Here is a 15,073-nt window from a genome sequence, read left to right as displayed (position 1 = left end):
AAAGTTGTATAAAGCATATGCATATAGGTGGTTCATACAACATAATTACAATTAGAGTAAAAATTCAAAGGTCTGTCTCTTCCATAGCTTGCATTAGCCTGCATTCAGCCTAAGGCTATGCAGCTCCTAGAGAGACTCATTTATCACATCTTTCTCTCACTGTGCCTGGGAACAAATGGCCCAGAGGCAACACCCTTCAAGATGGAGATTTGCAATTGAATACCTTTCACATGATCTAAAGTTAAACATCCATGTGAAAGCTAGCAGAGAACAACAACAGCTAATTATCAGCTCAATTAGAAGCTTAGAGAGCTTCAGTATGCTGCAATGGAATTTTCCAATGTTAAACCCTGTCAGCAATACACATGCAGGCATTCTCCATTTCAGGTGCAATTAAACAATTATACATAACATGCCCTCCCCACTCCACCATAGGAGTCAACTTCTAGGGGCAAAGGTCCCTTCGCCTCCTCCAATAAATTGAGCCCCCCCCCCCCCCGTTAATGAGCACTGCTGTTCAAATGATGTGTGTGTGTTGCATCATGTGATCAATCATGTGGGGTAGGGCTTACCTGGGCCCCCTCAATATTTTATTAAAGTTGTCATCCCTGCACCCCAGCAAAGGGGGACTGGGGGAAGCTATAAAACATTTAGTATGTGAGAATTGTCCCAGGCGAGCAAACAGAGAGCAGGGATGGAGAAAATTAGATTAAAAGGGACACCCTCATTAAAGACTGCAATTGTACTTAATGAGGTTGCAGTAGTAGGTTGTACAGTGGTACCTCTGGTTGCGAACGGGATCCGTTCCGGAGGCCTGTTGGCAACATGAAAAGAGTGCAACCTGCAGTGGCACGTCTGCATACGCGCAGGTTGCGATTCGCCACTTCTGCGCATGATGTCATTTTGTGCGCATGCCGAGCAGCGAAACCCGGAAGTAACCCTTTCCGGTACTTCCGGGTCGCCACAGGACATAACTTGAAATAACGTAACATGAAGCGGACGTAACATGAGGTATGACTGTATGGGCAATGTATCCGGAAGATAAATTGTATATCGAGGAGTTTATTATCTTACACGGTTGCCCTTCCTGCTTCTGTTCCTTCCTCTTCTTATCTCTTGTTAAGATCTTTGATGGAATGAGAACAGCCTTTAATGTCCTAAGAAACTGGGAGGAAGTGATAGTGCTACGCAGTAGAGGAGAAAGGTGGGGGTGGTCCGCCCCTTGTGTCATCCCTGATGGGGGTGACATCGCCCTGGGAAGCTCCCTGCCGCTGGCACACACCCCTGGTACACGTGTCCCTGCCGGCACACCACTGAGGTGACTAGCCCTGCCCCCGTAGGCTGCTTCGGGTGCTGTGGCAGCTAGCTCCACCTCTGGTGCTAGGTCTTTGATGATGGACACTGTTTTGAGAAAGTGAAGCATTGGGAGGGGGTAGCTAATGAATAATCTGCACATAGCCAGGTGGGCAAGCCACACCGGCTAGTTATCTATAAATCAGACGTGTTTTTGGGCAGAGTTTTTAGGACAGGCTCGGGCACAGACTGACGGCCATGGGGCCATGAACACTGAGGCTACCTGGGGGAGTCACTTCGCCACTTCTTGAGGGTTTCCAAGTGGTAGATCGAAGTGCTTGCTTGGTGTGTATATAGTGCTTGCTGCTTAGAATAAAATCTTTATTATTATAAATCTTGTGACGCGGATAGAGAGTAAATAAGAATCTGTAAGAAAGGATGTTAATTGTGAAAGCCGATGTAGGGAAGGAAGGAAGTCCGGGCGCGATAATGTGCACGGTAAATAAGTAGACACAAAAATGTTGAATGTAACAGTATATTCTTTCTTTATTTTTGTTTTGGAAAATCAATAAAAAGCATTTTAAAAAAAGAATAAAATCTTTAATCTTCTCACTCACTTGCATTTTGTATTACTTGCGAATTTCATTTCAAAAGAACCACCTTGCATTTGGCCAGACAGAGGTGGGGATGTTTCACAGAGCAGAAAGGCGTCGGATCTGCATTGCGCAGGGGAGTGCAGTGAACAGGGGCAGAGATGCCACATGGTTGCTGGGTGAGAAGACAGGTCTCTTCCATTCTGCCTGCACACACAGACCATGGAGCCGGCAAAACGAGTGCACACAAGGCAAAACATGGTGTTGCAAGGAGGTTCGCCTTGTTTCCTGCCCATCCTTCCTTCCCCACCCTCCCCAATTTTACAAAAATGTAAATCCAGCTTCATGCAATTGACATCCAGTACCCACAGCCGGGAGACCAATCTTTGAAACTTCCCTTCATTCAGTCCCTTCTCCATCCTTATACAGGGCAGCAGAGGAGCCTTTGCTTGGCAGTTGTGCGTATTTGCATCTTCGCAGCCTTTGCTGCTTCTGCCCAAGGGCAGCAGAGCAGAGCCAGTCCCAGTGTCTCGCGGTCTGCAGCAAATCCCAGAGATATTAATATCGTCGTGGCTGCCGCAGTTTTCCTCTGCAAGATGAAGCTGCAGCCACACAGCGCACCGCTCAGCGTCAGCTCACCCCCGCTCTGCAGTTCTGTCTTATTATTTATGGCATCCGGGACATTCCTCACTCGTGCTCTGCATTTGGCTCCCCGTCCTCTTGTTGTTCCAGCGCCCTTTTAATCCCCTTGCACATGGCCGTGTTGTTTTTGCTTTTCCGAACGATCATCTCTATCTAGGACAAAGACTGGGGCTGAGTCTTTCTGATTCTTTTTTCATTAAGGAAGGCTTAGCGACCTATGATGACGCTACGACAGGTTGGGCTAAGGTCAGAATAAAATCAAAATGCAACTGCGTTGGCCTTCCTTGAATTCCAGGCCTGTCTTATAAAAATAATAATAATAATAATAATAATTTATTATTTGTACCCCGCCCATCTGGCTGGGTTTCCCCAGCCACTCTGGGTGGCTTCCATAGAAAACCAAAAATACACTAAAATATCACAGATTAAAAACTTCCCTGAACAGGGCTGTCTTATAAATCACTCAGCAGATACAAGGGGGATGGGGGAAGATACGCATATTGTATCTCAGCCAGAAAGCATGCGAGTTATTTGACCACCAAATATGCTGAGAAGCCCCTGCAGCTGTTGGCCATTTGTCTTCCAGACCCACCCACCCAATTCCAGCAGGACAGAGATCATTCTGAAGTCCGTTTTTCGTTTTAACGCCACAAGCGATATTTTGCACCGTGCATTTCAATGCTATTTTAAACAATGCAACGATGAAATTGCCCTAAAGAATATAAGCCCTGTGTTTAAAACAGAGACCTGCTGGGGAAAGTGTGGTTTGGGGAAGATTTGCTGAAGATATGGCAAAATGCAGCCCCATTTCTCTGCTTCGATTTTCGAGGGGGGAGGGAGCTGTGTACAGCTTTTAAGAACGCATGTGTCTGCGCACACGATTCTACTGGAGGCCTGCAACTGCTGTGTCCCAGACAGACGGTTTAGATAACACATTATAATCCAAAAGCGCCACTGTATCCATATGGGGACAATAGGATGTGAATAAAAGGGACAGTGGCGCCATTCGAGTAGCTTCATGTCCCCCCTGCATTTCCTCTTACAGAATGACCCTTTGATCCTCTCCAAATGCAAAGATAATTGCCCTGTTGAAGGATCAGAGCTCTCTTATCTCCCTAGAGGAGGCGGGGGGGGGGGGAGAAGGACTGTTTTATTACATCTCTCTATGAACAGTTGTTGTTTTTGAATAAATAAATAAAATACCCTGTGATCGGGAAGTCGCATCAAGAGTTTTCGATGCAAGGAATTCAGCTGGGTGCTTATCAAAGAAGCCTCAGGCCTGTCCCCTAAAAAAATGAAGGATTCGCCCTCGCCGGAGAACAGGAAGAGTGGATCCACGCAGCCCACACACCTCGCCGCCTCCCTCTCTTCCCCCAAAACCCATCTTCCCAGCGAAAAGGGGGACATTGGTTTCAGCCAATCACGGATTGTGAGCTCACAGACGGACGTGCCCGGCTGCCCAATGGCAACCGCGCAAGCAGAAGGATTATCCTAAATGCATAGCCAGCCCAGCTTCTCCCGCCCAGCCCTGGGAGGGAGATGTGAGATAAAAGCAGCCGGGCGGCCCCTCCTTCTCCCATTCGGTTACTTACATCGACTCTTAGCTTGTCGGGAGAAGTAACATCCCTGCTTTCTGTCCCTTCTTTCCTTCTCCTGCTTCCTGAAGCCCTTCCTCGTCGACATCATGGTGAGTGAGGCGAGGCAGGAGGAGGAGGAGGAGGAAGAAGCCGGAGTGTGTGCTTTTTTGGGGGGGGAGAGAAGGGGGTGCTTATTTTTTTTTTTTGCAAAGCAGTAGATCCCAGGATGGGGCGCCCCTCCGATGTCCAGGGAAGCGTGGGGCGAAGGGATCGGGGCGGGAGGGGGGAGAATCCGGAGGCCGGACTGGATTCCCCACTAGGAAAGCCACCGGCGATGATGGCTGGAGCGCGCGCGCGCAAGGATTACGGGATCCACCGCTTGGAGGGTCGGGTGGGGGCTGGGGAGGAGGTTTTACCTTAAGGAACATAAGCATCGAGAAGCTGGGGGAGCCCAAGGGACAGGCAGCTGGCCCATAGTGGCTCGGGAGAGGATGCGATGTGTCTGCTGGCGGAGAAATCGATTTGGATCTTGGAAAAGGCACATCTGAAATAATAACAAAAACGCGAGGCGTAAAGAGGGGGCTGGAAAAGGATCGAGGCAGGAGCCGGGCCAGTCCTTGATCTCGGGAGGGAAGGTGGTGAGGTTTTCTTGTTGGGGGGGGGGCGCTGGAGAGCCAGGGGTGGGGCGGAGAGAAGGTTCTAGACTGGGTGGCCAGGAGCTGGTGGTGGGCCTGGAGGAGGGCGATGATGGAGAAGGGGGGGGGTGGGATCTCAAAAGACGGAGGTGCTGATGAAGGGGGGGCTTTATTTCTTGCATTTTATGCCGTGCCCTGCACGGTTACCCCCCTCCCTCTATTTCACCCTCCAGCCAGGTGGGTTCAGCTGAGTTGAACGAGACACGCGATGCGAAGCCGGGTCAATCCTCGGCTCTGATCCGACCCGTCCACTACCGCCTTCGGATTAATGGCAGGATTGGAAGTGTGTGTGTGTGTGTGTGTGTGTGTGTGATCGTAGCATTTAGGTCGGAGGCAGCCCTGCTGCTGAATTGCAATTGCGGGAGCGGAGAATGCATCAGGTCGGCACCGACTAAATGGGCCATGGGGCGAATCCAGGAAGGGCTTTTTTCCCGTCTGGAGGTGGGAATGCAAGAAGGCTCCCCATCCCCCCGCCACTGCAAGATAGATGCCCAGTGGCGTAGCGTGGGTTGTCAGCACCCGGGGCAAGGAAAGTAATTTGCGCCCCCTAACCCGTGGATTTGCGCCCCCTAACCCTAACCCCCAGATGTTGCGCCCGGTGCGGCTGGCCCCCCCTGCACCCCCCACGCTACGCCACTGTAGATGCCAACTTCTTAATAGGATCTGAAAGCTCTGCATGGATTACCTCCATATCCGAAAAGCCCTTAACATATAGTCCCCGTTATCCATTGGAATAGACATTTTTGCTGATGCCACTGCGGAAAAAACTACTGGGGCCAAGGCTTGCCTCCCAATCATTATTATTATTATTTGGAATTGCAAGCCTTGTCATCTGAGATGCGTGGGAGGGATTTTGCTAATTTCAGTGGGTTATTCGGATTTTTATTATTTTATTTCCACGGTGATGGGGAGAGGTTGAAAAGGCGCATGGAGCCCCCCCTTGGCTCCTCCCCCCGCGCGCCTGCCGTTAACATTTTCCCGCGCTGCGAGGCTGGAGGAGGGGGCTGTTTGCCTTTGGCGCGCGGAAGGGGCGCTGAGCCCGCGCCACGAGGTCTGCTTCCGCTGCAGCAACAGCAAAGATGCAGCAGCTGCATATGCTTCCCCATCCGCCAAGCAGTGCACACATAACATATTCTGTTTCGGCACAAGGGGAGGTTGCTCAGTCGGGGATGGGGAAAAAGCTCACCAGGTTTTCCTGAAAGTAGCCCAAGAATTTTGGGGTCTTGAAGTTCAACAACTTTTGGAGTGTCCTGGTTTTTACTTTTTTGTGTGAAATATGGCAACCTTATCCCCTGCTTGCTTCTGCAAATTTCCCTCTCCCCAACCTCAACCTTTTGGAAACGTTGCAGAACATTAGGATTCAGAGCTGTATCTTTGCTATGTTACACCCTCCCCCTTTTTATTATTATTTTTGCAAGATTTAAGGATGGACAGAACAAAATCCCTAGTAATAAGGTGCAGTGTGAATTGGAAAGGAGACCTATAGAAAGGTCAATTTAATATTCCTCCTTACAAAACTTCTTGTAGTCCTACTAGCGTAATTTGTTGGTTACAATTGCTTGTACTGTAGTTCATATACTTCTTCCAATCTTCTGTAAAACTCTGGTCCCGCAGGTTACAAAGTGCTACAAAGTAGATAAAGAATAGAGATATTGGTTATGCGTTTTAAATGTAACAGGGGAAATAAGAAACATATACCAAGAGATTAGATTGGAAAATTTTCAGACAGGACTGATGGAAGTCCAAAAAGTTGAATAAGATGTAAAAATATGTTTAATTACTGTTGAAAATGGTATGCTAAAAAAAACTAATAAAATTATATATATATGAAAGGTCAATTAAATAGGTAACTGGGTGGCTGGAGTTCTGCTTTTACTCAGTAACGCGTATCCAGGCTGGTAGGTCATCGAGTTGGAAGGGGACCACAAGGGTCATCTATCCCAACCCCCTGTGATGCAGGAATCTCAGCTAAAGCATCCATGGCAGGTGGCCGTCCAACCTCTGCTTTAAGACTTCCAAGGAAAGGGAGTCTTGCTGAGCCCTGGGATGCTTGAGGAAAGCCGTGGCCAAGGCAGGCTGCTGAAACCATGGGTTAGCATGACACAAGGAGCTGTCCTGAATAATGGGGTTTAAATTTGGGGTTCCTGGGGCACACTCTGCTACTGCCTAATTTGTCCTGCTTAGAATGTAAAGGTAAAGGGACCCCTGACCATTAGGTCCAGTCACGGACAACTCTGAGCTTGTGGCGCTCATCTCGCTTTACTGGCCGAGGGAGCCGGCGTACAGCTTCCGGGTCATGTGGCCAGCATGACTAAGCCGTTTCTGGCGAACCAGAGCAGCGCACGGAAACGCCATTTACCTTCCCGTCGGAGTGGTACCTATTTATCTACTTGCACTGGTGTGCTTTTGAACTGCTAGGTTGACAGGAGCAGGGACCGGGCAACGGGAGCTCACCCCATTGCGGGGATTCGAACCGCTAACCTTCTGATCAGCAAGCCCAAGAGGCTCAGTGGTTTAACCCACAGCGCCACCCGCATCCCTGCTTAGAATGACTAATGTCCGAAATGCTCGAGAGCCCGATGGCCTCTCAAGTGCCATCTGTTGGGAGGAAGATTCGAAAGGCATGCTTCAAAGCAAGTGGCACCCTGGGGTGTGTGGTCTGTGCCTGATGAGCACAAGTGGATTGCAGAAGGCATCTGACAGGAATCTAGATCTAGGCTTGAGATAATCCTCGCCATAGGCCGCCAGCAGGTGCTGCACAGAGTAAATTGATTCTCAAAGGGTGGGGCTAGCGGTTTCTGGTCTCTGCTTTACACATGGGGAAGAAGCCGATTCCATCGGCTTTTTTGCCTTCCGAGTCAGCTGACGGCAAGTGGCGTGACCTGCTGGTTGCTGACTGCAGAGAGTACAGTCACAGCTTTGTGCTGAACAGCTTATTCATGCTGGATTTTTTTAAAGACGGCAGAATTCCCCTCTGTGATTAAGTCTGTCTCAGTGCGGGAACTTCATTAGGCCTGTAGATGAAAGCTAATGTTTTTTTAAAAAATGCCTCTTTCAATATGGTGAGCTAGGTCTTGCCAGCTGAACTGTAAACGTGCCTCGCTAGCAATCTTAACTGGGGCACGACGTTGCTCCCGTTACCAGTAAATTCGTGCAATTCTTTTCTTTTTGATCCATTACGCAGTGGTACCTCGGGTTACAAACACTTCAGGTTACAGACTCCGTTAACCCAGAAATAATTGCTTCAGGTTAAGAACTTTGCTTCAGGATGAGAACAGAAATCGTGCTGCGGCGGCAGCAGCAGGAGGCCCCATTAGCTAAAGTGGTGCTTCAGGTTAAGTACGGACCTCCAGAACGAATTAAGTACTTAACCCAAGGTACCACTGTATAAAGCACAAGGTTTCCTTCGCAAAAGTCTGAGGGAGGGGCCGCACATTGTTTGAAATTCCCATTGATTTGGGCGTGTTTTGCGACAGGGAATTTCGTTAGCGTGAGCGGCTTCTGAGCTCTGGGCGCAGTACTGCGCCTGAGATTTCAGATTAAAACTGCAGAGCATAAGGAAAGGAGGACCTTTTTCTGCCTCTCTGCTTCCAGCTGCTCTCTGAAGACTGGAGAAGAGACCCTCTTAAGGGCAGGGGAAGGACTAGACCAGGCACGCCCTACAGGTAGATAGTGATGTACCGGTAGATCACTGGCTCCCCCAAAAAAGCTCAACAAGTTTGGCTCCCCCCCCCAAAAGTTTTTTTTAATGTAACATTTAAAACATTTAAATTGCCCTGCACCCCCAAAAACCGGGGCTTTCATCATCTCTAAAAAGCTCAACAACTTTGACCTGAACCCCCCAAAAGAGGGTATATCACTGCCAGTCTTTTAACTGTGAGCAGATCACAGTCTCTTGGGAGTTGGCCACCCATGGACTAGACCATGTGAAAAATAAACTTAAGATTTTAGCTGCATTTTCAGCTTTGTATTCTTGTTATATAAAAAAGCACGCCCAGACATTCCGTTGTTGCGCTAATAATAATAATAATAATAATAATAATAATAATAATAATAATAAATACTTTATTATTTATATCCCACCCATCTGGCTGGGTTTCCCCAACTACTCTGGGCAGCTTCCAGTCTAGGTTTAAGATGCCATTTAGCTTCTAACTTTCCTATCTCAGTTTCTAACACTGGGACCACATAATCTTTAATGCAAAGAGCCGTAGAAAAATACAAAAGCAATAAGGACACCTGCTCAGCGCGTAACAGTCCCCAGTGTGGTTCAATAAACTGTGAAGGGAAATGCAAAATGGGTCATGTTTTAGGACTGCTTGGAACATTTCTTCTAATATGAATCATCAAAACTTTATTACATTTCTCACATGTTACTCTCAAAACTAGTTGGGAACTGTATCTATCGTACAGCTGATCCTGATACATTGTGTTAATACAATCAAAGAACTGCACCCAGCAAGGGCCTTTTCAATGCAAAAGGACATTTAGGGTGGGGCCTCCTTATATGGGGAACTCCCGACACAGGTGTGTCTGGCCTCTAGTTTGAGGTGGTTGGTTCAGACGCCATCTTTTTTTGGCAGGTATTTGTGGGAAGGAGAGACCTGATCGCTGCTGCTATTAGCAACGTTGTCTTTAAATAATTGAGTTGTTTGAATGTGTTTCTGTTTTATAATGTATCTTACCTAGTGAACTGCTCTGAGACCTTTGGGTGAAGGGTGGTATAGAAACTCAGTCAAGGATCTGCTTAGCTTGTGCAAAGGGTTGTATATAAATCTGTGCAAATGGTTGTATATAAGTAACAAACAAAACAAACCTGCTAAATTTGTTCATCAGCTATCCCCCTCTCTCTCCTTGTTGCAGCGTGAGTGCATCTCCATCCACGTTGGCCAAGCCGGAGTCCAGATTGGCAATGCCTGCTGGGAGCTCTACTGTCTTGAGCATGGCATCCAGCCTGATGGGCAGATGCCCAGTGACAAGACCATTGGGGGAGGAGACGACTCCTTCAACACTTTCTTCAGTGAGACGGGAGCTGGCAAGCACGTGCCCAGGGCAGTCTTTGTGGACCTGGAACCAACTGTGATTGGTGAGCAAACAAGGCACTTCTAACAGTTTTCTAGCTATGTTTGTGTCTCCAGGAGGGATGCCAGAGGTCTTGATGCTTCCAATTGCTTCTCTCCACAGATGAGGTGCGCACTGGCACCTACCGCCAGCTCTTCCACCCCGAGCAGCTCATCACTGGCAAGGAGGATGCTGCCAACAATTATGCCAGGGGCCACTACACCATTGGCAAGGAGATCATTGACCTGGTCCTCGACAGGATACGGAAACTGGTAAACAACTTGCAGACAGGTTTTAATGAGGACCTGGGTGAGCTTAGTAGGATAAAGCATTTGAGGGCACCAGTGGAATGATCTCAGGCAGGCAAGCAAGCCCCGATAAGAATTAAGGAGTCTCTGGCAGTTTTGCGGTATGTTTATTTACAATTAACTTTCGCAGGAAGGAGGATGCCAAAGTCCAGCCCATCCTCTCTTTTACTTCCGTTGCTTTATAACCCTTTCAGCTCTTCTGGGTTGGGGAGAAGGTGGGTGATTTCCCCCCGTCATCAAACGAAAATCATTCTAAGCGCTGCCTACCTCCTGGTTGCATAGCAACCCTCTCAATGTCATCTATCTCCTCCCCTCCCTCTGCCTGCGAGCTCTCTGAGACTGCTGCTCTATCCGAGTCTGGGAACTCTTGATGAAGGGGGCTGAATTAACCCACTCTTGCTCTGTCTGTGGCTGGCTGCAATCCCTCGTCTCCAGAGTCAGACTCTGGCTCCCTGTGTACTGACATTCCTCCATCTCCAGTGTCAGACTCTTCCCAGGTGTTCGATTCAGCCACATCCCTGACAACCAGCATGGTGAGAAGAACCCTTTCTGGGTGAGGTTTTAGAAGCTGATTATCTCCAGACTTGAGGATATGCAAGGGGAAGGGAATTGTGTGGCCTGAAAGCAGTGATGAAAGGCCATGGATGAGTGGACAGTTCAGCACTAAAGGGTCGGGTTCCCCTAACAAACCCCATTGGTGGAAGTCCTCTGCAAGGTTTCCCACTTGTGGAAAGGGGGTTCCCTGCTCTCCTCAATCCTTGCAACCACCGAAATCAACTCGTGTGAGGTTAGGAGAACTCCCAGAACAGTGCATGGTTAAAGGTAAAGGACCCCTGGATGATTACGTCCAGTCAAAGCCGACTATGAGGATGCGGCGCTCATCTTGCTTTTCAGGCTGAGGAGCTGGCATTTCTCCACGGACAGCTTTCTGGGTCATGTGGCCAGCATGATTAAACCGCTTCTGGCACAACGGGACACCGTGATGGAAGCCAAGAGTGTACGGAAATTCCGTTTACCTTCCCGCCAGGGCAGTACCTATTTATCTACTTGCACTGGTGTGCTTTCAAACTGCTAGGTTGGCAGAAGCTGGGACAGAGCAACAGGAGCTCGCCCCGTTGTGCAGATTCGAACCACTGACCTTTCTGATCGGCAAGCCCAAGAGGCTCAGCGGTTTAGACCACAGTGTCACCTGCATCCCTACAGTGCATGGAGGGAGGAGAGCAGGGATCATTCCATCTGGAAAGCTGAAATGCTTGTGCAGGCAAAAAGTTTGCCATAGTGTACAGCTGAAATGAGGCATTGTCTTTTAAACATTGACTATCATACCCCCAAATGCAAGGTGTCTATGACAAAAGCGTCTCTCGCTAAATGTAAACGAACCATGAAAAAGACTATAAATTGTATTGTGGGAAGGGTAGAGGGGGGCCCAAAATGTGTAGTCTCTGCCCCCACCCCCTGCTGGCAGTCACTGCCTTCCCAAAGCAGGCTAAGCAAGGCACTCAGCTTTGGGAAGGAGGCGTGAGGCTCTTGTAGGGTCCTAGAGCCCCCCCTCCTTCGCAGGAAGACTCTAGGACACTGCCAGAGCCGACGCCTCCTTCCCTTGCTTACCTGGATGTGGGTGGCGCTGTGGTCTAAATCACTGAGCCTCTTCGGCTTGCCGATCAGAAAGGTCGGCAGTTTGAATCTGCACAACGGTGTGAGCTCCTGTTGCTCTGTCCCAGCTCCTGCCAACCTAGCAGTTCGAAAACATGCTAGTGCAAGTAGATAAATAGGTACCGCTGTGGTGGGAAGGTAAGCAGCGTTTCTGTGTGCTCTGGCTTCCATCCTGTTGCACCAGAAACGGTTTAGTCATGCTGGCCACATGACCCAGATAGCTGTCTGGACAAACGCCGGCTCCCTCAGCCTGAAAAGCGAGATGAGAGCTGCAACCCCATAGTCGCCTTTGACTGGACTTAACTGTCCAGGGGTCCTTTAACTTTCACCTTTACCTCCTTTCCTTGCTTACCTGGCTTTGGAAAGGTAGTGCAAGGGCTGGGGAGGCAGGGCCCAATGTTGCCAAGGGCTGCCAAAAAAGGCATTGAAGCAACGTGTTGGACCTCCCTGTTCTAGAACTTCAGAGAACAAGGAGTGAGCCTTTTCTCATACCCAAATTCAGCTGCAGATTGGAATTTGTTTTGGATTTACATAACCAAGTGCTTTTTTCTGGCCGGGGTGCAGGGGTACACATACCCCTAAACATTTTGTGAACCTTGGACTTTTGTCCGTTTACTATATTTATTTCCCCCGATTTGAACTATAAAATGGTGAGTTTCTTGAGTCAAAATGAGATTACCCCTAAACATTTTTTAAAAGAAAGAAAAAGCACTGTATAACTTGGATTTGTGAAGGCTTGGAAGTGTGGAGCCATAATAAGCTTCTGCCCACCTTAGCTACCCAAACTCCCAGATCCGTCCTGGTTGTTCTGCCTATGTAAACACTAGCCTCTGTCCTTTGGTGAGGGCAAGCATATTTAAACACAAATCACCATGTGAGCAATGAAAGGGATAAAACGGACGGGGGGGGGGGATCCTCAGATGAACTGCAATCAGCATGAGACATCTGGGGAAATCTGATCATGAAAAGCAGCCAAGACTTAACTGCAGATGCATGAGGGAGTTTTGAGTAGATAAATGCATGGTTTAGTCTGAGGTTTGCCAGTGAAATGGTATTGATGTGAAGAAGTCCTTGAGGGCTGTGCTAGTAACTTTTACAGTGGTACCTCAGGTTACAGACGCTTCAGGTTACAGACTCCGCTAACACAGAAATAGTACCTCGGGTTAAGAACTTTGCTTCAGGATGAGAACAGAAATCGGGCGGCAGCGAGAGGCCCCATTAGTTAAAGTGGTGCTTCAGGTTAAGAACAGTTTCAGGTTAAGAACGGACCTCCGGAACGAATTAAGTACGTCACCAGGGGTACCACTGTATTTAAAACCAGCATCCTTTCAAAACTGCTGCTTCTGTTGTGGCATAACATGCCTAGAGAAGCACAGCTGGAGTTTGGTGTTAGTATTGGGATCCAAAACAGTCTTGAAGAGATCAGTGTATGGGGCTGTTAATTTGTTAAGTAGGGCCAGGAGTCAATTTAGTTGCTGAACATGAATCCTGCCTGTTAAATTATGTGATAGGGCTTGCCTTGCAATAGACAAAAGTGTTAGAATTTTTTAAAAATCAGCACTAAATATTGTGTGGTTATTTCTAACAGGCTGACCAATGCACAGGTCTCCAGGGCTTCCTGGTCTTCCACAGCTTTGGTGGGGGCACCGGCTCTGGGTTCACCTCTTTGCTGATGGAGCGCCTGTCCGTTGACTACGGCAAGAAGTCCAAGCTGGAGTTCTCCATCTACCCGGCTCCCCAAGTCTCCACAGCTGTCGTCGAGCCCTACAACTCCATCCTGACCACCCACACCACCCTGGAGCACTCCGACTGCGCCTTCATGGTAGACAACGAGGCCATCTATGACATTTGCCGCAGGAACCTGGACATTGAGCGCCCCACTTACACCAACCTCAACCGCCTTATCAGCCAGATTGTGTCCTCCATCACGGCCTCCCTGCGATTTGACGGTGCCCTGAATGTAGACCTCACAGAATTCCAGACCAATCTGGTGCCCTATCCCCGAATCCACTTCCCCCTGGCCACCTACGCCCCGGTCATCTCAGCTGAGAAAGCTTACCATGAACAGCTTTCTGTAGCAGAGATCACCAACGCTTGCTTTGAGCCAGCCAACCAGATGGTGAAATGTGACCCTCGTCACGGTAAATACATGGCCTGCTGCCTGTTGTACCGTGGGGACGTTGTTCCCAAAGATGTCAACGCTGCTATTGCCACCATCAAGACCAAACGTAGCATCCAGTTTGTGGACTGGTGCCCCACCGGTTTCAAGGTTGGTATCAACTACCAGCCCCCCACGGTGGTCCCCGGGGGCGACCTGGCCAAAGTGCAGCGTGCCGTCTGCATGCTGAGCAACACCACAGCCATTGCTGAGGCCTGGGCTCGCCTGGACCACAAGTTTGACCTGATGTATGCCAAGCGTGCCTTTGTCCACTGGTACGTTGGGGAAGGGATGGAGGAAGGCGAGTTCTCAGAGGCCCGGGAGGACATGGCTGCCCTAGAGAAGGATTACGAAGAAGTGGGTGTGGATTCCATTGAAGGAGAAGGGGAGGAGGAAGGAGAGGAATATTAAGCCTGTTCTCCATCACTTCTGCTGCATGGCTCATCTCCACGGTTTTTTCAGCTTAACACACTTAGCATACCTGTTAACTGGGGGAGTGTTGTCTATGAAAAAGTGCAGCGGTCTTCACTAGGTTATCTCTCCATTCCACTATGTGATTATGTCAATTTTCCATGTCTTTTAAAGTATCATCATGTCTGTGAAATAAATGCTTTAAAAGGATCTGGGTATGCATCATTGAATTATTAATTAGTATTCTCTTAACACCAAGGGTGTTAAGAGACCGAATGGACCGAAAGTGATGGAAATGCCAGTTCTTGCCTACTACACCATTCAGCACTTTCACTTTCTTTAGAAACTGGTAGGAGAGAAAACAAATCTCTTTAACTGGTGTCAATAGCCGTTAATATATAAGCTAATATGCAAACTTGTACAGTATATAGCTTATTCACTGTTGCTTTGATGTCTGGACTTTTAAGTACAAGTACACAATTATCATCATTTATTAGACTTCTTAGTTTTTACAAACAGATCATTAAGTAACTTGCACCATATTTACAAACAAAAGAACATAGTGACACATTAGCAGAAAAATACTGTACATGCAATTCATGAAAAACGTTGGAAGCAAAAAGCAGCTGCACAAAGCTTTGGCAGCACACGAACTGCAAAACCATCATAGTCCATTAAAAGC

The 15,073-nt window shown here is 48.4% G+C and overlaps 1 protein-coding gene across 2 annotated transcripts in view; it reads left to right on the top strand.

Moving 5' to 3' along the window:
- LOC310755626 (tubulin alpha-1B chain) overlaps positions 1 to 14,601 on the top strand; it is a 109,033-nt gene extending 94,432 nt beyond the window's left edge. Inside the window, exons 1-4 of one of the 2 annotated variants that reach the window (XM_083598845.1) lie at positions 4,005 to 4,215; positions 9,664 to 9,886; positions 9,985 to 10,133; positions 13,411 to 14,601. In XM_083598845.1, the coding sequence (XP_083454971.1) occupies positions 4,213 to 4,215; positions 9,664 to 9,886; positions 9,985 to 10,133; positions 13,411 to 14,391 (1,356 nt within the window). In that variant the 5' untranslated portion in view covers positions 4,005 to 4,212 and the 3' untranslated portion in view covers positions 14,392 to 14,601. Of the gene's footprint in view, positions 1 to 4,004; positions 4,216 to 9,663; positions 9,887 to 9,984; positions 10,134 to 13,410 lie in introns of those variants that run through there. The other variant, XM_083598846.1, reaches the window with a different exon arrangement.
- The last annotated feature ends 472 nt before the right edge of the window (positions 14,602 to 15,073 follow it).

Source organism: Podarcis filfolensis (assembly GCF_964270895.1).
Source record: "Podarcis filfolensis genome assembly, chromosome: 2".
Classification (NCBI taxonomy): domain Eukaryota; kingdom Metazoa; phylum Chordata; class Lepidosauria; order Squamata; family Lacertidae; genus Podarcis; species Podarcis filfolensis.
The sequence above is the reverse complement of the archived record's forward strand: the minus strand, read 5'-3'. Positions and strand labels throughout refer to the sequence as shown.